Source organism: Molossus molossus, unplaced genomic scaffold, assembly GCF_014108415.1.
Source record: "Molossus molossus isolate mMolMol1 unplaced genomic scaffold, mMolMol1.p scaffold_m16_p_8, whole genome shotgun sequence".
NCBI lineage: Eukaryota > Metazoa > Chordata > Mammalia > Chiroptera > Molossidae > Molossus > Molossus molossus.
This window is the reverse complement of record NW_023425402.1, coordinates 74562124-74584913: the sequence shown is the minus strand read 5'-3', so window position 1 is coordinate 74584913 and position 22790 is coordinate 74562124. Positions and strand designations below refer to the sequence as shown.

The 22790-nt window shown below is 39.7% G+C and overlaps 2 protein-coding genes across 3 annotated transcripts in view; one reads left to right on the top strand and one right to left on the bottom strand.

Annotated features, from left to right (window-relative positions):
• MCM9 (minichromosome maintenance 9 homologous recombination repair factor) overlaps positions 1-22790 on the top strand; it is an 88969-nt gene that overhangs the window by 19292 nt on the left and 46887 nt on the right. The window contains exon 8 of one of the 2 annotated variants that reach the window (XM_036247933.1): positions 10195-10409. The exons of the other annotated variant lie outside the window; for it this stretch is intronic. Within the exon in view, the coding sequence (XP_036103826.1) occupies positions 10195-10292 (98 nt within the window). The 3' untranslated portion in view covers positions 10293-10409. Of the gene's footprint in view, positions 1-10194; positions 10410-22790 lie in introns of those variants that run through there. 2 annotated transcript variants of the gene reach the window in all.
• ASF1A (anti-silencing function 1A histone chaperone) lies at positions 892-13015 on the bottom strand. The gene is made up of 4 exons (XM_036247934.1): positions 12460-13015; positions 7060-7175; positions 3307-3483; positions 892-1294 (listed from the first exon to the last, which is right to left on the bottom strand). Exons 1-4 carry the CDS (start codon positions 12566-12568, stop codon positions 1082-1084), a joined length of 615 nt encoding a protein of 204 aa, XP_036103827.1. The 5' UTR covers positions 12569-13015; the 3' UTR covers positions 892-1081.

Genomic DNA, 22790 nt, shown 5'->3' with positions numbered 1-22790 from the left:
TATGGCTGATGTCTTGCTTAGCAGCAAGAGTAATGAGAATATTCTACACTTAATTTAATGGAGCGTAAGAAACTTGTTGAGGAAGGATCTAGCTCTTATCAAAGAATAAGAAAGAACCTTTTGGCCCATTTAGTTAATTCCTTTCCAAGACTGCTTTTAAAAAATGTATCTGTTGGAAAAGCTATCTAGAATATGCAAATATGCCTAATCTTATTCTGCACGAGTGTTGGGGATCTGGAGAAGAGTAGTACATTTGTGAAAATACATACATCTAATGAACAGATCTAAGTCATTATACTTTCCTGTTCTTAAACTGAGAGAGTTTGTATCTGCTCTTGACATGTCGATTGCACGGGGTAATAATGATGTATATGATTCAGTAAGTGTTCTGATGTTCTAAGCTCTTACAAAACAACACCATAGCCAGAGGATTTTATAAGGAATTAAGCACACTTGTTATTATCTCACACACCGAACTGAATGTTATCTAACATTACATGAACTGTAATAGTAGCCATAGGAGGCATTAAGATGGTCTGGAAAATCAGATCCTAAAGTTCTTGGTAGCATATAATTGACTTCAAATCCCTTCTTTAAAGACATGCCAAAAAATAATGAAACCAAATGAAATGAAAACCTTAAATGAAACCAAACTATGTTATTACAGGAAGAAACATTTTAGTTGAAAGTTAACTTTGTTTTTTTTGAAGGCCACTAAAATAGTGGTCCAAAGATTATTGACCAAGCGGCTAAGGTATCTTTACAACCTGGTCTAATAATTGCTTTATAAGTGCTTTATAAGTGCTTTAATTACATATAGAGAAGAAAATAATATATATGTTTTAATCAGATTAATTTCAGAACAAATAAAATAACACATTAGAGAAAAAATTACTTAAAAATAGTTGTATTTATATTCCACAATTTGCTCAAATACTGGTTTTCTTATAAACTTTCTACAGGATGTTTTTTAAACAAATTCTTCACATCGTGTCTTAGTGACTATGACTTATGGAATTTAAGGGAAATAGTTCTGTGTGGTTTTTTATAGCTTAATTTGTACTAAAGGGATGGCAGGTAGTCACATGCAGTCCATGTGGGATTCTAACATAACATTTAGTGAGTTTTCTGACGTGGACCATCCCTTTGATGCTGAAGGTAATGCATCTGTTGAAAGAAGTGATTGTAGATTTGGATTACTGCTCTCTGCATCTTCCAGTTTTTCTGTGTTATCTTCCCAATTAATGTGGAATCTTGTGACTCTGGGATTAGATGCCAAAATGTTCCTTTGAAGCTATTGGAAGAAGGAAATATATAAGTGGTAAACACTAAGAAAGTTACATCACCATATACAAACAGGAGCTTAATAGATTAGTTCTTTATAGTAATACTCAAAAAGGGCTACATTCATATACATAAAAAGGAATAAGTCAAAGCACGTAACACATAACTAATAAAGAAGGACCAGGGCTGCAGCTAAGAAATGATTTTAGCCTAATAGAAACAAGATATAGAGAATCAGAGGGAATGAATCCAGATCTTTTATTATCCAACAAAATAGCCAAACCCTTGATAGTTTGGTTTTATAAAAGGGAGAGAGACTCTCTTCTTTTTTGAAGGTGAATGTTTCAGAGTAAAATTTTCAAAGAAAATGAAAAATTCCACCAAATATAACCTCTTGTTATTATGGGGTTCCTACCTTTTAATTGTTATAGCTCATTCTTAAAAACAGTATTTTAATCCTGGCTTTTATGGTTCAGTTGGTTGGAGCACTGCACCACAGATCAAAAGGTCTTGGGTTTGATTCCCAGTCAGGGCACATGCCTAGGCTGCAGTTCAGTCCCCTTGTTGGGGCATGTACAGGAGGCAGCCAATCGATGTTTCTCTCTCACATTGATGTTTCGCTTTCTCGCTCTCTTTCTCTCTCCCCCTTCCTCTCTCTAAAATCAGTGAACATATCCTCAGGTGAGGATAAAACAACAACAAAACAGTATTCTAGTTTGTAACTAATAAATTGGATCAATGGAAGGTCTTACACCAGGATAAAAAACATTCTAGCCTTACTACTTTCTACTTCTATGTAAATTTTCTTACACGACTTGGCAGATAGTGTTGTATTCGATCTCAAAACTCACCAGTTACTAAACTGTTACAGTTCCCAATGGAAATCATAAAGTACTAATTATTTTTGAGAATACTGAAGTATCAGTTTCCTTCTCACTCAGAAGTTAAGTTGTTTTCCATCATCAAAAATATTTACTACCGCCCTGGCCAGTTTGGCTCAGCGGTAGAGCATTGGCCTGCAGACCAATGAGTCAGGGGTTCAATTTCGGCCAAGGGAATGTACCTTGGTTGCTGTTCATCCCCAGCCCTGGTGAGGGTTGTGTGGGAGGCAACCAGTCAGTGTGTCCTGCTCCCACATGATGTTTCTCTCTCTCTCTCCCTTTCTCTCCCTCCCACTCTATCTGAAGATAAAGAGAAAAATATCTTCAGGTGAGGATTAAAAAAAAACAAAACAACATATTTAATACCTTTAAACTTTTTTTTCCTTATTGATTTTTAGAAAGAGAGGGAGAGGGAGAGAGAGAGAGAAACATTGATGAGAGAGAACACTGATTGGCTGCCTCCTGCATGCCCTCAACTGGGGATTAGGCCCACATCCTAGTCATGTGCCCTGACTGGGACTTGAACTGGCAGTCTCTTGGTGCATGGGTCAATGCTCAACCAGTGAGCCATACCAGCTGGGCAATACCTTTAAACTTTTAAGAATAGCAGACAAGCCCTGGCCGGTCTGGTTCAGCGGATGGAGCGTTGGCCTCTGCGGACCAGAGAGTCCTGGGTTCGGTTCCCACTAGGGGCACATACCAAAAACAGACAAAACAAGGCATATAGGTGTTCTAAGAAAACAATGTTCATATGAAAAACAAACAAAACTTCCTCCTGCAATTTTGAGAAGAGTTACAGACAAAAATAGAATTGAATAATCAGTATAATAAACATGAATATGAATGTCCCAAAGGTTGAAATGAATAGAATCATGATGTATGGGAAATGTCAAACAAAAATCTGTTTCTTACAGGAGGCACTTTCATTTTCTGAAACCAGAGACTCAAGGTGCTTAATCAACATTATAACCCATCTAGAGAGAGGGTTTGAGGTCATCCATGGTATATTGGAACCATGATTAGTTTGCCCAGACCTCAAACTTACTTTGTCTCACAGCCATTTTCATAGTGTACTGTGAAAAGGCAATTGCTTAAAAACTGTATAGTAAAAGTATTGGAAAAAGAATAGTCAGAACATTACCTTAGAAAAGTCTGGTTTTACTGGTGGATTTTCCCTTAATTCTGTCTCGGTATATTCATTATTTACATAATAGCCAACTCTAATAAATTCTTGACCTCGATAGGTGCATGTAATTAGTACAACTGTTACACCTACTGCATCGGCATCTGGAATGAGTCCTGGATTAGGTGCATCAGCCTAGAATAATTTTAAAAGAAAAGAAACGCATATCACAAAAGGCTGCTAACTGCAGGAAGACTGGAATTTTGGTTACCTTGAGCACCATCAGTAGAGGGCACCATATTGGGGAAGGCAAATGCTCATTTTTGAGACTGACTCATAGCCACAAAATATAGTTCACATGTTTCTCCACAGTGTACCTATGTACCCTGGGTACTTGAAAGCATCACTACTTCAGAGTGAATTAATCTGGTTACAGCATTTTGTTATATATGAATGTTTACACAATATTCAATTATAAAACCTTTTGTAAAATATAATAATAAAAATCAATAGTCTTATTGACTGTGGTCTTTTTCAGTCATAATTTTCAGACCTAACTTAGCCTATCATTTACAGTGTTGCCAGCATTAGCTACCTATGTTCAGATGTAGTCCTGTTCCATCACCAGGTTTTAAAACTTCAGGTGATTACCCACCATTTCTAAGATAAAAATCTGTTTTTAACTCCAGTTGTGAGGCCTTTCACAATTTGTCTCCAATCAACATCTCTGTTCACACACCCTCTAATTCCACACCTCACTCTTGTCTGGAATTACACAGGTTCTTTAAAATGCAGTGATCTTTCATGTCTCTGCCTTGCATATACTGTTCCCTTGGCCTAAAAGGATCTTGCCTAATAGCCTGAAAAATTCATCATTTACAGTTTTCATCAAGTGTATTCTTAGTGAAGTCCTTTCTCATTCAAAAGTTAGAATTAGCAATCCTGTTTATGCACTCATGTTACCTGACATAAATCCTCTACTAATGGGTGTCTGACAACCTAAATATGTTTACTCTTCAATCTTGCCTGTCATTCTAAAGGTTTATCTTGGGCAGGAGTCCCATCCAGTTCATCTTTATGTATAATCTCATATCTGGCACAGCTCTGAGCACACAATATATACTTAGTATTTTGAAATTCATTCATAACTCAGTTTCTGCCCTGAGTGGTTTATGATCTCCTTGGCCAGAAACCAGAATAGGGACAGAGGGTCTGTCCTGAGAATATGCTGTTTATCTTAGAGATCCTGAGCATCCCTCTGCAGAGGTGTTAAGTTACTTGCAGGGTACTCAAAGAGTTTCCAATGTACCTGGAAGAAGGTAGATGGGAAATAGAGGTAGTTCAGTACTGCTATGGGGACTCCCCACCATAGTGCTTCCCATCCCCTCAGCAAATTGGTTCTAGGTATGTTTGTTTTAAAATTTGTTTGCCAAAGGATTCAGCTTGCAAATTCAAGTAGAAAAACCTGTAAATCTCTCAGACCTTTTAGGATGGAGGAGTCATAAGCAGAGAGCTTTGACCCCAACCAGCAGTACTAGGCAGATATCTGGACACCTTCTGCTAGCCTTTGACACTCACAAGAAAGGCACGTTTATTCTGGGAGGCAACATAGGGCAGACCAGGAGAATACTGGGGCAGTTTGTTTAAAGCACAAAACAAAAATTATATTTTAGTCCCTTTCTGCTGGTACATTTTATAAAACGCACAGTCTGAACATATGATCTAAACTGCATGTGCTTCCTCTTGCGTTTTGGCAATGTGCACTGTTACCAAGGTAAAACCAGTGGAAAACCACTAGAAGCAAATATTTTTGAATTTTTTTTCTCCAGCACTCTAAGCCAAAAGCTTAGGAATGTCCTTAACAATATAAATACATAGAAATATATTTAAGGGTTTGTTTCAAGAAGAGATTTATTTAGAAGTTTTTATAGTGGCATAAAAAGGTGTGTATATCACTCACTGCATATCAAACTAAGTTTCTTACATCATGAATTAATTATCATCCATGAAGTACAGGTTCTCCAGGCTTGTGCGTCAAAGCAAATACTGCTTCTTTATATAACAATTTCAAGAAGCTAAAAGAATAAAAATGTAGTTCTAAACAGAAACAGGGCACTAGTTGTCAGTGATTGTACCTGACTGCTTTATTCCACATTTAATCCTAACATTCTTATGAGGTGGGATATTTGCCACATTTTATAGGTGACTAAGGGAGGTGAGGGAGCCTGTCTAAAGTCACATGTGCTAATAAGCAGTGAAGCAGAATTTGAACCAGGACTTTAACTGCAGTGCTTCCCCCCTACACACTCATTCTCTGGTACCCATGTCTTTGGCCAAGGTTATGCCTTCACACAACCTGGGTTAACAGCACTTTAATATATTTTAGCTTTTAAACCATGTGTTTAGGTACAGTAAATTATTTGTCACTTTTTAATAAAAAGCATTCAGGCTAGGAGACCAAGATTCTGAATTCTTTATTTAGGAGAGGGGAGGGAAAGAGAACAGCTAAAGATACATAGGTTTGAGTGAGTCTTGGCCCATATCTGATGGGATTATCCGAGCAAAGGTATTCATTTAAATTGGTCTCATCTGTGAAGTGAGAAAATGGCAAGTCAGGGATAGGAAGAGTTAATTTTTTTTCTCTAATGAAGTCTCTCTGGGTTCTACTTAACTAATGGGAGTCCTGTAGAAATACTTGCAACAAAATTAAGTTTTATAAAAACCTGGGGCTACTGGCCAGTTTGGCTCAGCGGTTAGAGCGTCAGCCTGCAGTCCACAGAGACCCGGGTTCGGTTCCCGCTAAGGACATGTACCTTGGCTGTAGTTTGTCCCCAGCCCTGGTTGGGTTGTGTGGGTGGTGGCCACTCAATGTGTCCCTTTCACATCGATGTTTCTCTCTCTTCCTCTCTCTCCTTCCCGCTCTATCTGAATAAAAAATGGAAAAATGTCCTCGGGTGAGGAAAAAAACAAACAAACCTGGGACTAGTTCTCTTTGGACTGTTATAAATATCTCTCTCTAATGGATAATGGGAAAGTTACAGTAGTTTTATACAATTTAACATCGATTAAAAGAAGTATCTTTTGAATACAGAAGACAATGTGTGAAGTCTTGGCACAGACCCAAATACTGTCAATAATATCTGAGAACATAATTTATATTAGAATTTCCCTTGGCAAATAGTAACCATAGTAGTAGATTTCTAATGATAATCCTTTATAAATGTGTAAATTAGACACTTTAGTAAACTGGTCTTCAATTCCAGTGACCCAAGATCACACAGATCTTGATCTACTCACATACCTGTTAACTTAGCTTAATTATTGCTTATGCAGAAATCAAGTTGTTTTTGTTATATCATCATTGCTAGTGGCTGAATCCATAAAGTGAAACTGCATATGACTGACTTATCCCAATTAGTAGTATGTATTTTGAATCCCTGTTTTTGGCTGCTAGATAGCACCCCCCTGAAAATTTGATACTAAAGGTCTATTCACAGAAAAAGCCCCAAATTAACCACATTTGCCATGACACAGTATAAGGTTTACTGACTGCTGTGCAATCCCTAAAGTAAATAATACGTTAACATCTCTCAGCAAACAAAATCAAGAGGTGGCATTCCTATATAACACAGAGAATTCCTATAACGTGGGGAAAGCAGATAAAAAGTGAATGCAACAGAAGCAGAGTGATTTAACCCAAAAGGAAAAAGATAATGATCTAGCCTGTTAAGAAACATATTTGGCATACATATTTACCAAGAATACTCTTACCTGAAATACAAACATATGCCTTCCTGCAGGAACAGGGCCCACTAAAACAGAGTCTAAAACTTGATCGTATTCTTCACTTTCTGCAGAGCCCACATAGATAATTTTCCATTCCAAGTCTAGGGTTAAAACCAAAACATTATTTCATATTCAGTAATTATATTACGAGATGACATAAAAAACCCTTTTCATGTCCACTTAGCCATTTATTGGCTGCTAAAATTGGCTTTTCATAGCAGAAAATCCAGGAAGGCACTGAACACCTCCTTAAGAAATTCTTACATTTTGTACCAGTTTCTCAAAATGCTCCTTTGTGAAAGACTAAGTACCCGGGCAGGACTCCTCACAAACAAAACAACATGGCCCAAAACCTGGGAAATGCTTCAATTTTGTCTTGAGGATTCATAAAGTGGAATGGCAGAGTAAGTATTCTGAGACATCCTTTGGTAACGTTAATCCAGCATTTCCCAAATGTATCTGGCTATGGAATCACCCCCACCACCACTGCCATTCATGTCATGTTTTAACTTACTAACTACACTATGGAGGTACTGCCCCATACTATGTTGCACAGATCCAAATCTTTGAAGAGCTCCAAAGTGGAAAAATCATCAGCCAACTTCCAGTCTGTAGTTCAGATTTTATTGAGCACCTTTTATAGTGCCCTCTGTGAGAACCCAACGATGAGTAAAACAACTGTTCTTTTGTTGAAGGAGCCTCCTCTTTAGTATGGAGGAGGAAGAAACTTAACAAATACAAATCATCTGAGACCTCCTGAGCCTCTCAAGGTGTTTAGCAGTGTGTGGCCCGCCTCTTACATTCACTGCACTGAGACTGCATCTGCCCTCCCAAAGGGAGGGGATGTTTCTGGGTCACTTGTGGAGAATCTAGTTAGTGCCACCATGTGTTGCCATTTTTGTGTGATTGTGTGGGTACAGTATTTTTGTTCCTTAAATAGATATCAGAAATAGTATAGATACTGCTTATTCACACAGTATTTATAAACTGCAATTTACTGAACTAAAAGCTCCTTTAGGTTGATACTTTCTCTTATGAAGTCAGTAGTCATTTTCTAAGGACCTATTAATGTCTTTCATGGCTCTGTCCCAGGCTAGACCATTTTGCTTCCAGCTTGTAGCATATCCTTTCCAGATGCAAGGCCCTGCATCTGACATCTCAACAGATCATCTATTTGTTAATGAAGATTAGAGGAAACAAGTATGAACATCTAGTCAGAAGGACAGCAAATACAAAGTCCCAGAAGTAGGAGCATGCTTGGCAAGAAAAAGCAAGGCTACAAAGGCAGGACCAGAATGAGCAAAGAGAAAAATTACCCACAATAATACTGGGGGTGAGGGACGTGGCCAGATTATGTAAAGTTTTTAAGACCATCAAAAAGACTTTTGGCTTTTACACTAAGTGGCACGGGAAGCCACTGGAGGATTTTAAGTGGAGTGACATGATCCAGCTTTCATTTTGGCTGCTGTGTTCAGTACAATCTGTAAGTGGGCAAGGGAAGAAACAGGAGGATATTTCAACACATGATGCAAGAAATCATGGTGGCTTGGACCACAGGTAGCCAAGGGAGTGAGAAGCAGTCACATTTTGCATAAATCCTGAAGACAGAGGCAGCAAGAGTCACTGTGTGTGTGTGTGTGTGTGTGTGTGTGTGTGTGTGAGAGAGAGAGAGAGAGAGAGAGAGAGAGAGAGAGAGAGAGGTTCAGTTTGAGATAGCTAAGCAGAGATACTGAATAAATCTGGTAAATGTTTGGAAATTGTAAATAGGTAGGATTCCTAGGGATTCAGTTGAATTCCTAAGATTCAACTGTCCAAAGTTAAGAGGAAGACTGAGATGAGGAAGACTCAAAGTAGATAACAAAACTAGTAGCCAGTGAGGTAGGTAACCCAAAAGCCAAGTGGCAGAAGGGTGTAAAAGGGTGTAAACCTATTAAACCAAACAAGTGAGGGTAAAACTAGGTAGGAACTGTTATGTGGAGATTTTCATACTTTGTTCATTTCATGTGTATTTACCCTCTACATTTGGAGCTCTTGGCCTAATAGATATAAATGGGCATTTGTGGTCCGACAGAAACAGTCATGAATTATAACACTTCTTTTATAAAATACCTACTACTACGTGCTGGGCATTGGTCTTGCCACCTCACACCTGCTGTTTAAACTTCAACAGCTTTATCCTATGGATTTAATTATACCTATTATGCAGACAATAAAGTTGAGGCTCCGAGAGGCTAAATAATCTACCCAAATTCATATAGTTAGTAAATCAAAGAATTGGAATCCAGGCTATCTCTTTGAAACTCCAAAGCCTGGGCTTTTTCCAAAAATATAACTAGAAAGATGAATTTGTCCCTTTCTAGCCATGGGGAGATAATCTAGGCTGTAACTCAGGGAACACCTGTGCCTTAATTTTTATGTTTATGTAATGCAATACTTATTTATAAACTAGCATCAGTTGTTTTAGTCTTACTTTTTTTTTTCTTTAACCTGGATTTTATTCCCCAGTTCCCTGTATTAGGAGGGAAAAGGTCAGATGCTTTGCACAGATTATCAGTTGAAAGCATGTATTCATTTATTTTAAAAATTAACTTATTGTTTCACTTTATCATGGTAATCCCAGACTGCATGTATCTATTTGCCTTGGGAGTGAGGGATTCACCAAAGGAATTTTAAACCAGTTATGCTACTTGGCAAGACCTGTTGTCTAGCGGAAAGTATGTAGTCTTTAGAAATTAGGTTTTAAAGTATGAAGCACCATGCTCGATTCTGGTACATTGTTAGTATTCAACTGGCATGTAGCCATTATTAGAAACAACTAAATTATTTAAAAAGTAAATACTCCTCAAGGCTTTTTCTGAAGCCAAGATTTTAAAGGAAAGTGAAAAAAATGTGGGGGCTGTTGACAAGGTCAAGTATGAAAAATGGTGGCCAATCTCTGGCTTGGGATTTGAGACAAATTATAAAATGAAAATTTCTCTTCAGAATATTCTGTACTTTCATTTCAAGAACAGGCGGTGGTGTTTTTCTTTGGTGGTTGTTTTTTTAAGAATTGCAATAGTATAAAAGTATGGAACCTATAAGAAGTCCGCCAAGTAAACTCAGTTTCCTTAATTCACACAGCCTCTAGGTGGAGTACACAAGCATGGCACCTTTTTGAAAGATTCCTTTGCAGCTTTGGTATGACTCAGCTTAAACTCTTTGAAAAAAATACTAAATGAATGCCCAGTCTAGGTACCCTGGGAAGTGAAGTATACAAGTGGAAGTAGATGTATTTTTTATATTAGTATTATAAAAATTCTGATGTGATTAAGCTGGGTTCTGAATAGATTCCAGTTAAAAATGGAACATAGTTCTGCTTCCTTGAATGGCAGGTTTCAACCATCCAATGTCAAGGCCCAGAAACATCGTGAGTCACCTATCTATCTTTGTCCTTAAGAATTGGCTTCTAAAATGTAAGTTATCACTTGAGAAATATCTAAAGAACTTCTTTCTAATGCCTAAAACACTGTAAGTTGGAATGGACTTGATCAATGGTTTCTCTTACATTCATCCATTTTTATATGCAGTTGGCAATAAGATGGAAAAATTACAGACTCCAGTATTTTTTTAAAAATGAGCCTGGTAGCTGAAATGCTTATAGTATTACTATGGGGGGAAAAGTAATCGAATGGTTTCAAAGTAGTAAGAAAGTTCCCCTTTAATGTTATTATCAATGGCCTATTTAGAAATTTGTTTAACAAGTGAAACGTCTTTCAAAATATGTACTACATATTATACATGTGGGTATATATGCTTTATAAATGCATTTACAGTGTAGGGAAGAGCACAGATTCAAGTGTTAATTATGGTTATTTATAGGAGTGAGATGGGGAAGGCATTGAGTACAGAAGACTGTTACTTTAAGTCTGTATGAAGTTTTTTTAAAAGTTTATTATAATTAGTGCATATATTTATAATTTAAAAGATTAACACCCTGCATAAAGTACATTCAGTAGAGATTAAAAACTAATTTTTAAAGTGAAAATGCTTTATAGGTGTTGACTAGCACATAATAGTAAATGCACTTTGTTAAATAATTTGCAAGTTCAAAGATGTTTGTGTCTCCCTATTTAATTTGTAAAATTATCAAATGATGAAGTTAAATTTTTAAAATAAAGCACTGGATTATTTTAATAAAATCGCAAAGACAAAACCTTGGCAAGTTTCAGCTTTCTGAATATTTATTACTGCATATATTAAGAATATTTATCTTTTCGATAACCTTAAAAAGTACTTAGAAAAAAATAGAATTTGTGCATTGCCGTTAGGACGTTACCTTTTATTTCCTAGCCCACTTTTGTGTTTTATGTTCCGGGTGTTTGGATGTGGAGTTACTTTAATTAGATTTCAACACGTTCTTGAAGAAAGTCGTCTTTCAAACTACTTAGAAGCCAGTGATTAAATCCTGGTAATTATTAAGTGTTTTACTTATTTCTGCTCATGGGTGAAATGTAACTTTCTAGCTTAGCAGTATTTTTCTTCGTGAGAGAGACGGAGATTTCAGTCATTAGGAAAAGGAGTCCACGTTGGTCGGGGCGAGACCGTGCGCCAGCATCCCAGGAGCCCCGAGCATCCGAGCATCCGAGCATCCCGGGCGCCGGCCAGGGAGCACCAGCGGCCCCCGGAGAGCGCCGGCGCCCGGCCCGCGGCGCCGAGCCTGCGCCCGCCTCCCCCGCTGGTTGGTCGAGGGAGCCAGAAATCAGCGCGAGGACAGCCTCGCTCTCCTCCCCAGAGCGGCTGGGCATGGCCACCCAGGAGAGTACGGCAACTCCAGCATAAGCTCTAAAAATGGACTCGCCTTTCTACTCGGGGCAGGAAGGTGGGCAGGCGGGGCGCCGTGTTCGTCACCCGCGGAGAGGAGGCGTCGTGACGCCGGGGTCGGTGGCCCAGTTCTCTACTCGGGGTAAGATGGCTCCGCTGCTAACTCGCCGGCGCGACCACACACATGCCTCTCCCTTCCCAGCCTTCCCGTCGGGGCCGCGGGGACCGTGAAGGCCGTCAGAGGCGCGGGGCCGGCCCGGCGGGACCCCGGCCGGCGCTGCCGGCGCGAGTGCGGGTCTCGCGTGCCGCCCGCCCGCCAGACAAAGCTGACAACATGGCTACCTCCGCTCGAACAAGTTCCTAGCAAGTTGTGCCGCGGCTGGCGCCCGGGCTACGGCTGAACGCCTCCCGCGCCTCGGCGGCCGTTGTCCATCAACTTCAAGTTTCCCTCCAGAGAGCCGAGCCCGGAGCCCGCAGCCTGCCCGGCGCCGAGCACCGGCCGCCCTCGCGAGGCCAGGCCCGGGAAACTTTCAACGTCTGCAGCCCGCAACTGACAGCCCGGCGGCGGGCGGGCGCTCGACTCACCTTCAGACAGGTCCTCGATGCACTCGAAGGTGATCTCGAACTGGAATGGGTTGTAGAAAGGAGAAGGGTTATCCAGCACCACTACATTGTTCACCTGAACCTTTGCCATATTTTGAAAAAAACAAAAAACAAAAAACAAACAATGGGAACCGGGGCTTGTTGCGGCACAATCAAGTCCAGCGCGCGGCCGTTCGGGAGAGCGCAGACCCCCGCCCCGGCGCCGGCCCGACGTAGTGCAGCGGCGACTTGAGAAACTTTTTTTTCCCCTTTTTATTTACACGGGCACACTCCACAGTGTTTTGCAGCTTTCCTATTTCACTAAACTACAGCCCATTCTGCTCTGATAACTAGCAGCGTTGCTCACGATTGGCTGTACTCAAGCTCTGACCCTCCTCCTCCAGCGAGGGCCTCCGCGGCGAGCAAGATGGGCTCCGGCTCCCGAAATGGACTCGGAAAGTTTAACTGCGGCTCCACCTGCTGGTGTGGATTAGGACAAAGGCGGAGAACAAAGTGAGTGGAATACGGGCTGGGAGGCCCGCGCGGAGGCCGCCGCCGGCTGCGGCGGCGGCAGCGGCGGCGGGGGGGTGGGGGGCGACATAGGCCCCGCCCCCGGCCCGGCGGCTCCCGCGCCACACGTCGGGCGTGGCTGGGGGGCGGGGTCGGAGGGGCGGGGCCACTGCCGCGGCGGCTGGAGGCGTGGCCGAGGCAGGGAGGTGTGCTCGCGGCTGCTTTGGCGGTGGGAGGGCGCGATCCTGGGCGACGCCCGCCCTTCGAGTTTGCTTAGGGTTTTGGGTTTTTTTGCTTCTTTTTACATGAGTCCCACGACTATGCCGGCTCTGCTGAATTTAGCAAATATACACTAGGTTAGGTTTAGCTGCCTATATATTGGATAATATTTGCGGTGGAGTGAAGGGTTGATTGCAGTGAAAATAAATTACATTTTATAGACCGATGCCAGCTCAAAAGGAGCAAAGCCATTTTGGAAATCTTAGCCAATATCTGCGTTTGGCACGACAGCGCTGTTAGTTAAATAGATGCAAAATGTAGGGCGAGAAGACGCATTTGCACACACACTTTGCTTGGAAAATTGAATAGGTAATATTTGGGCTGCACCTCAGATTTCTTCCTCCCTTTCCAATCTGGAAAGTACTAAAATAAGAAAAAGATTACTAGAGATGTGATCGGTTACACCCCATGTTTCTGCCATTTGATGAGCATAACAGGAACGTAAAACGAGAACATGGAAGTCAGGAGACCAAAGGACAACAAATACAAGGGAAAAGGAGAGTGGAGAGCACAAAGGTATATCAAGTCGTGTGATTTTTTTCAAAAAAATTATGGCGTAAACCGTCAGTAAATAAAAATGCGTGGTGCCACACTCTGAGGAGCCTTTTGCTTGATTCATGGGCATTCAGTGTGGATTCATTTATGCTGCTTAACTACCATTGTTGGAAAAGGGAGAGCTTTGAACACATTTATGAGGTTAAACTGTTTCTATTTACTAAATAAGAGTCCTATAAAGGTTTAGGTTATTGCCTGCTTTTTATAAATCATTTTTCCTTAAGAGTTATGAATGAAACCACTAAACTTGGATAATTAAATTCAGAGAGAAAATTGCCCTGGCCGGCTTGGCTCAGTGGCTGGAGCGTTGGCCTGCGAACCAGAGAGTCCAGGGTTCGGTTCCCACTAGGGGCACGTACCAACAAAATAAATAAATAAATTCAGAGGGAAAATTAATTATTAAGTGTCATTTATGCTGGAAGAATTTTCTCTTAGTATAGTGCCCAGAATTTTGAGTTGCCATTCTTCGGGCTTGTGATAAAACTTCATTTGATGGCCTTTTGAAAGTTAATGTGGGACAGCTAATACCAGGCCTTTTTATTGTCAGTGGATTAAATAGTCAAATAGGGCCTACCAAAATTGGTTTCCTCTAGCTTCGTTGTTTGTGTGCATTAGAGTATGAGTCATACTGTGGAAATATGGTATGTATGTTATAAACACATTTTGAGCCTCAAAACATCCTGGTATGGTAGGAGGGTAAAGTGTTATCATCCCCATATAACAAATGAGGACAGTGGTGCTCAGAAACATGTTCCTTTAATTGCTGACCCAGTGCTTCTTTACTTTGTGTTCAGTGTGTCAGATAATAATACATAAAGTGGACTTTATGTGTAGAAAAAGCAATTGGTATCATTTCCTGGAAGAACCCACAGGCTGGCAAACACTGTAGTAATGAATTGATTAATGAACTGTTGAGGAACAAGGCTTCATGAATGAGGTTGGCCCAGGTGTACACTAGGAGTTAGAGAAGGCCCGAGCCAAGGCAAAGCTGTGGGAATCTCCCCACGATACACTGCAGATGTAAAGCCTCCTGTTGCAGAAGGGATGATTAGGGCAGGTGGGGTGGGGGAGATGAATCTTGGGATGCAACCTTTAAGGTTTCTGTATTTGCTATATAAAGTGTGTCCCCCTTCCCCATTCATTGTACCCCCTCATTAATAACAATTTCACTGTTTTGTGTTCACTATTACTCACAATTAGGTACAATTTTGTGGAAGATATAAGCTATGTCTGAACCCTTATCCATAGCTGGACTGGACTGTTGAACACCCTTTGGATAGCTATCAATGAGATCAGTCTCCTTTCTAAAGCACCATAATTATGTTTGTTATTGACAATTTGCTGATGCTAGTATCATTCTGGACCAGAAGAATATTGATGGAAATGGCTTAATAATTATTTTCTGTTTCTTATATCTAGTTTTTTACCCTGTGTTCTTATTCCTCTTATATGAAGCTCCTTCTAAACTTGTTTTCCTCTTGAATTAAGTTTCCATATATAATCCATCTTCTCATGTTTTACATTCCATTCTTTTCTCTTTGTCTACTTCTCCCATTCATCAGAGGCTCTGTACTTTTCCTGATAACCAGGAGAAATGTGGTCATAAGTACAGAGAGGACTTAAATCTTTGAAACATCTCTTGGCTGGCCCTGGCCTGTTTGGTTCAGTGGTTAGAGTGTCGGTCTGTGGTCCTGAGAGACCTGGGTTCGGTTCCCGCTAAGGGCACATACCTTGGTTTTGCAGTTTGTCCCTTTCGTGTCGATGTTTCTCTCTCTCTCCTTCTCTCTCTCTCTCTCTCTCTCTCTCTCTCTCTCCCTCTCCCTCTCCCTCTCCCCCTCCCTCCCTCTCTCCCTCTCCCTCCCTCCCTTCCTCCCTCCCACTCTAACTGAACAAAAATTGGAAAAATGTCCTCCGGTGAGGATAAAAAAATAAAAAATAAAACATCTCTTGGCTAGACCACTTCTTGCACAAATCCACTGCTAAGCAAAACAGCTTTTTTAGTTGGTTACTATAGAGACAAATTACATTAAATGGAGATATGCTTGACAGAAGCTAGGCAAGTAAGTTTTGTGAAATTGAAGGCCTTATACGTACGGTTGTTTAGAAAAGGTCAAAAACTAGAAAGGATAGGAAGGAGAACGGTTTCACAAATGAGCTAATAGGTAATTAATTGGTGTGTTTGAGGTTGGTAGAATTTGTGCCTGCTAAGGCCTCAAATCAAGCATCCATAGAATCTACTTCCAAGTACTCCCAGTATGATTACATAGTGACTTTTTTAAAATAACAGCTATGCTGCCCTGGCCGGTTTGGCTCAGCAGTTAGAGTGTTGGCCCACGGACCAGAGAGTCCTGGGTTTGGTTCCCACTAAGGGCATGTATCTCAGTTGCAGTTTGTCCCTGCCCCTGACCACTCCCTATTTCTCTCTCTCTCTTCCTCTCTCCCTCCCTCCCACTCTATCTGAAGATAAATGCAAAAATGTCCGCGGGTAAGGATAAAAATAAAATAAGATAACAGCTATGCTACTATGAACATTTGTGTACAGATTCCTGTGAGGGGCATATGTTTTCATTTCTCTGTATGTTGAGAGTGGAATTGCTGGATTATATGATAACTCCTTATGAGGCTGTTTTCCAAAGTGGCTGCACCTTTTTACATTCCCACCAGCAATGTATGAGCATTCCAATTTCTCCACATCCTTCCCAACTCTTGTTGTTACATCTTTTTTATTATAGACATGGGTGGTGTGTGAAGTAGTGTCTCATTGTGTGTGTTTTTTTTTTTCTTCATTGATTTTAGAGAGAGGAAGGAAGAGGGAGGGAGGGAGGGAAGGGGGGAGAGAGAGAGAGAGAGAGAGAGAATCATCCACTAGAGAGAAAATCTATTGGCCACCTCCTATATGCCACCCCTCCCCCATTGGGTCCACAACCTGGGCATGTGCCCTGACCTGACTGAAAATCAAACTGGAGATCTCTTGGTGCATGGGTCCACTCTTTTTTTTTTTTTTTTTTTTTTTTACAAATTTTTATTTATTTTTTTGTTTCAGATATTTTACCTTTTTACCCCATTGGCACCCCCCACCCCACCCCCCCTCCACCCTGTCCCCGGCTTAGTTGTCCATGTCCATTGGGCATGCATACATGCATATAAGTTCTGTGGTTTATCTCTTTCCACCCCCCCACCCCCCATCCCCTCTTCTGAGGGATGTCAGTCTGTGCCCTACTTCCATGTTTCTGGGTCTACTGTATTCCTCAGACTGTTATGTTCATTATATTCCGTATATAAGTGAGATCATGTGGTATTTGTCCTTTTCTGCTTGGCTTCTTTCACTTAGGATAATACTTTCCAGGTCCCTCCATGTCGTCTCAAAGGATACGAGATCTTTCTTTCTTACCGCTGCATAGTACTCCGTTGTGTATATGTACCACAGCTTTTTTATCCATTCGTCTACTGGTGGACACTTGGGCTGTTTCCAGATCTTAGCTATTGTAAATAGTGCTGCTAGGAACATGGGGGTACATATATTCTTCCTGATTGGTGTTTCAGGCTTCTTAGGGTATATTCCCAGCAGTGGGATCACTGGGTCAAATGGAAGTTCAATTTTTAATTTTTTAGGTAGCACCATATTGTTTTCCATAGCGGCTGCACCAGTCTGCATTCCCACCAGCAGTGTATTAGAGTCCCCTTTTCTCCACACCCTCGCCAACACTTGTTGTTTGATGATTTGTTGATGGCGGCCATTCTGACAGGTGTGAGGTGATACCTCATTGTTGTTTTAATTTGCATCTCTCTGATGATTAGTGATGTTGAGCATTTCTTCATATGTCTCTTGGCCATTTGTATGTCCTGTTTGGAGAGGTGTCTATTCAGCTCCTCTGCCCATTTTTTAATTGGGTTCTTTGTCTTCCTTTTGTGGAGTTGTAGGAGCACTCTATATATATTGGAAATTAACCCCTTATCTGATACATCATTGGCAATGATGTTCTCCCATACAGTGGGTTGCCTTTCCATTTTGATGATTGTTTCTTTTGCTGTGCAGAAACTTTTTAGTTTGATGTAGTCCCATGTGTTCATTTTCTCCTTTATTTCTGTTGCCTTAGGTGATGTATCAGTGAAAATCCTGCTCCGTATGATGTCCGAAATTTTGTTGCCTACATTTACTTCTAGAATTTTTATGGATTCACGGGTCACATTTAAGTCTTTTATCCATTTTGAGTTTATTTTGGTGTATGGTGTAAGTTGATGGTCTAGTTTCATTTTTTTGCGTGTAGCTGTCCAATTTTCCCAACACCATTTATTAAAGAGTCTGTCTTTACTCCACTGTATGCTCTTGCCACCTTTGTCAAATATTAATTGAGCGTATTGCCTTGGGTCCATTTCTGGGTTTTCAGTTCTGTTCCACTGGTCTATACGCCTTGTTCTTGTGCCAGTACCAGGCTGTTTTGGTTACAGTCGCTTTGTAGTATAACCTGATATCTGGTATTGTGATCCCACCTACTTTGTTCTTCTTTTTCAAGATTGCTGTGGCTATCCGGGGTCTTTTTTGGTTCCATATGAACTTTTGAAGTATTTGTTCTAGTTCTATGAAATATGTCGTTGGTATTTTGATGGGGATTGCATTGAATCTATAGATTGCTTTGGGTAGTATGGACATTTTAATTATGTTAATTCTTCCAATCCATGAACAGGGTATGTGCTTCCACTTTTTTATATCTTCCTCTATTTCTTTTTTCAATGACCTGTAGTTTTCTGCAAATAGGTCCTTTACTTCTTTGGTTAAGTTTATTCCTAGGTATCGTAATTTTTTTGGAGCGATGGTAAATGGGATTGTTTTTTCAGTTTCTCTTTCTGTGAGTTCATCATTGATGTACAAGAATGCCGTCGATTTCTTGACGTTATTTTTGTATCCTGCTACTTTGCCAAATTCATTTATTAAGTCTAATAGATTTTTGATGGAGTCTTTAGGGTTTTCTATGTACAATATCATGTCATCTGCAAATAATGACAGTTTCACTTCCTCCTTTCCAATTTGGATCCCTTTTATTTTTTCTTCATGTCTGATTGCTGTGGCTAAGACTTCCAGTACAATGTTAAATAAGAGTGGCGAAAGTGGACATCCCTGTCTTGTTCCTGTTCTTAATGGAAATGTTTTTAGTTTCTGTCCATTGAGTATGATGTTGGCTGTAGGTCTTTCATATATGGCCTTTATTATGTCGAGATATGATCCCTCTATTCCTACATTGCTGAGCGTTTTTATCAGAAATGGATGCTGGATTTTGTCGAATGCTTTTTCAGCATCTATTGATATGATCATGTGGTTTTTATTCTTCATTTTGTTTATGTGGTGTATCACGTTTATTGATTTGCGAATATTGTACCAGCCTTGCATCCCTGGAATGAATCCCACTTGGTCATGGTGAATAATTTTTTTGATGTATTTCTGGATCCGATTTGCTAATATTTTGTTCAGGATTTTGGCGTCTATGTTCATCAGGGATATTGGCCTGTAGTTTTCTTTCTTTGTAGTGTCTTTTTCTGGTTTTGGAATTAGAATTATGCTGGCCTCATAGAACGTGTTTGGAAGTCTTCCTTCTTCTTGAATTTTTTGAAATAGTTTGAGGAGAATGGGTGTTAGTTCTTTTTTGAATGTTCGGTAAAACTCCCCCGTGAAGCCATCTGGGCCTGGGCTTTTGTTTGCTGGGAGAGTCTTGATTACCTCTTCAATTTCCTTAGTTGTTATTGGTCTGTTCAAGTTTTCTGTCTCTTCCGGGAATAGTTTTGGGAGACTGTGTGTTTCTAGAAATTTGTCCATTTTGCTTAGATTGTCGAATTTGTTGCCATATAGTTGTTCATAGTAGTTGTTAATGATCTTTTGTATTTCCTAGGTGTTGGTTGTTACTTCTCCTCTTTCATTTCTGATTTTGTGTATTTGGGTTCTCTCTCTTTGTTTCTTGGTGAGTCTAGCTAAGGGTCCATCAATCTTGTTTATCTTTTCGAAAAACCAGCTCTTTGTTTCATTGATCCTTTGAATTGTTTTTTTGGTCTCTATGTCATTTATTTCTGCTCTGATCTTTACTATTTCCTTCCTTGTACTTGCTCTGGGGTTTTCTTTTTGTTTGCTTTCTAATTCTTTAAGTTGTGAGGTTAGACAGTCAATTAGAAATTTTTCTTGTTTTTTGAGGTAGGCCTGTAGTGCTATGAACTTCCCTCTCAGAACTGCTTTCGCTGCATCCCATAGATTTTGTGTTGTTGTGTGTTCATTTTCATTGGTTTCCAGGAAGTTTTTAATTTCTTCCTTGATCTCCTTGGTGACCCATTCATTGTTTAATAACATGCTATTTAGCCTCATGGGTCCACTCTTAACCAGTGAGCCACACCAGCTGGATTTATTGTGGTTTTGATTTACATTTCCCTGAGGGGTAAAAATGTTGAGCAGGTTTTTTTTTTTCATTTGCTTATTTTCCATTTGTTTATCTTCTGTGGAGAAATGTCTGTTTAGATCCTTGGTCATTTAAAAAACTGGGTTATTTGTTGTTGTTTTTATAATTGAGCTATCAGAGTTCTTTATTCTAAACACAAACCTTTTATCAGACACATATTTATCAGGTTTGGAAAAATGTTCTCCCATTCTGTGGATTATCTTTTCATATTCTTGGCTGTCTTTTGCAGTATAAAGCTTTTAATTTTTATGAAGCCCAATTTATTTAGTCATTTTTTTGCTTGTGCTTTTGGTGTCATTTCTCAAAAACATTGCTTAATCAAGGGCCACCAAGATTTACACCTGTGTTTTCTTCTGTTTTATACCTCAGCACCCTACATTTAAGTCTGATCTGGTTTGAATTATTTTTTGTATATGATGTCAAGTAGGGATCCAAATTCCTATTTTTGAATATGAATGTTTAATTTCCCAGCAGTCTTTTGACAAGACTATTCTTTCCTCAATGCATTGTCTTGGAATCCTTATAAAAAATGAATTAATAAGTGTAATGAATGTATGGGTTCATATCTGCACAAATAGTTTTCTTCTGTTGGTCTATACCATGCCATTACCAGACTGTATTGATTATTGTTGCTTTGTAGTAGGTTTTGAAGTAAGGAAGTTTGAGTCCTCCAAATTCTTTTCTTTTTCTTTTAAAGACTGTGTTGGCTATTCAGGATTCCCTAAATTTAAATTTAAATTTTATAATCACTTTATCAATTTCTGCAAAGAAGCCAGCTCAGATTTTGATAGGGATCACATTGAACATGTAGATTCCTTTGGGGAATATTGTCATTTTAACAACGTTAAGTCTTCCGGTCAGTGAACATGAGATGTGTTTTCATTTACTTAAGTCATCTTTAATTTCTTTCAACAATGTTTTATAGTTGTCAGAGTATAACATTTTGTACTACTTCTGATAAATTTATTCCTAACGACCTTATTCTTTTTGATGCTATTTAAAATGGAATTAGTATTTTCTTAATATATTTTTGTATTCTTTATAACGTGTATAGACATACAATTGATTTTTTAAAATAGATTTTTTTTTAAATCATTCAACCTTGCTAACTTGTTTTAGTTGTAATAAATCTTTAGTGATTCCTTACGATTTTTCTATACAAGATCATGTCATTCATGAATAGGGATCATTTTACTTTTCCTTTCCCCTTCCTAATGCCTATTATTTCATTTTTTGCCTAATTGCCCTTCCTAGAATCTTCAGTACCTCCAGTACAATGTTGAATAGAAGAAGTGAGAGTGGCCCTGGATGGTTTGACTCAGTGGTTAGAGCATCGGCCTGTGGTCCAGAGAGACCTGGGTTTGGTTCCCACTAAGGGCATGTACTTCGGTTGCAGTTTGTCCCCCGCCCTGGTTGGGTTGTGCTGGTGGCAGCCACTCCATGTGTCTCTTTCACGTCGGTGTTTCTCTCACTCTCTCTCTTACTCTCTCTCCCTCCTGCTCTGTCTGAATAAAGAATGGAAAAATGTCCTCGGGTGAGGATTAAAAAAAAAAAAGAAGTCCTGGCTGGTTTTGCTCAGTGGTTAGAGCATTGGCCTGCGGTCTGGAGAGACCCGGGTTCGGTTCCCGCTAAGGGCATGTACTTCGGTTGCAGTTTGTCCCCAGCCCTGGTTGGGTCGTATGGGTGGCTACCACTCGATGTGTCCCTTTAACGTCGATGTTTCTCTCTCTCTCTCTCCCTTCCCACTCTATCTGAACAAAATACTGAAAATGTCCTCGGGTGAGGGTGAAAAAAAAAAAAGAAGTACTAAGGGTGAACATCTCTGTCTTGTTTCTGGCTTAGTGGGAAAACATTCAGTCTTCCACCATTTAAAATGATGTTAGCTCTGTTTTGGTTGGTTTGTTTGTTTATTTTTTGTAGATGCCCTTTGTCAGGTTGAGGAATTTCTCTTGAGTTCCTAATTTGTTGAATTTTGTCAAATGCTTTTCCTGCCTGAATTGACATGATCATATGTTTTTGTCCCTTATTTTATTAATACGGGGATATTACATTAGTTGATTTTTAGGTGTTGTACCAGTCTTGCATTCCTGAGACAAATCTCACTTGGTCATGATGTATAGTCCTTTTTATATATTGTTGAATTTTGTCTGCTAGCATTTTGTTGAGGATTTTGTACCTGTAGTCATAACAGGTATTGGTCTTTAGTATTTTTATAATGATTTTGTCTGATTTTTGTTATGTAGGTAATGATGTTCACATAAAGTGAGTTAGGAAGCATTTCTTATCTGCTTCTGAAGGAGAGTTTGTGAAGAGTTGGTATTTGATTCTTTTAAATGTTTGGGAGAATTCACTAGTGAAGTTATCTGTGCAGGGGTTGTGTTAATATTACTAATTATTATAATTAGTAATTATAATCTTATTATAATCTATAAAAAGTTTTTATTTTCCTTTTTGAGTCAGTTTTGGTAGGGTCTTCTAAGAAATCTGTCACTATCATCTAAGTTATCTAATTGGTAGACATACAGTTATTCATTGTGTTTCCTTTTAATCCTG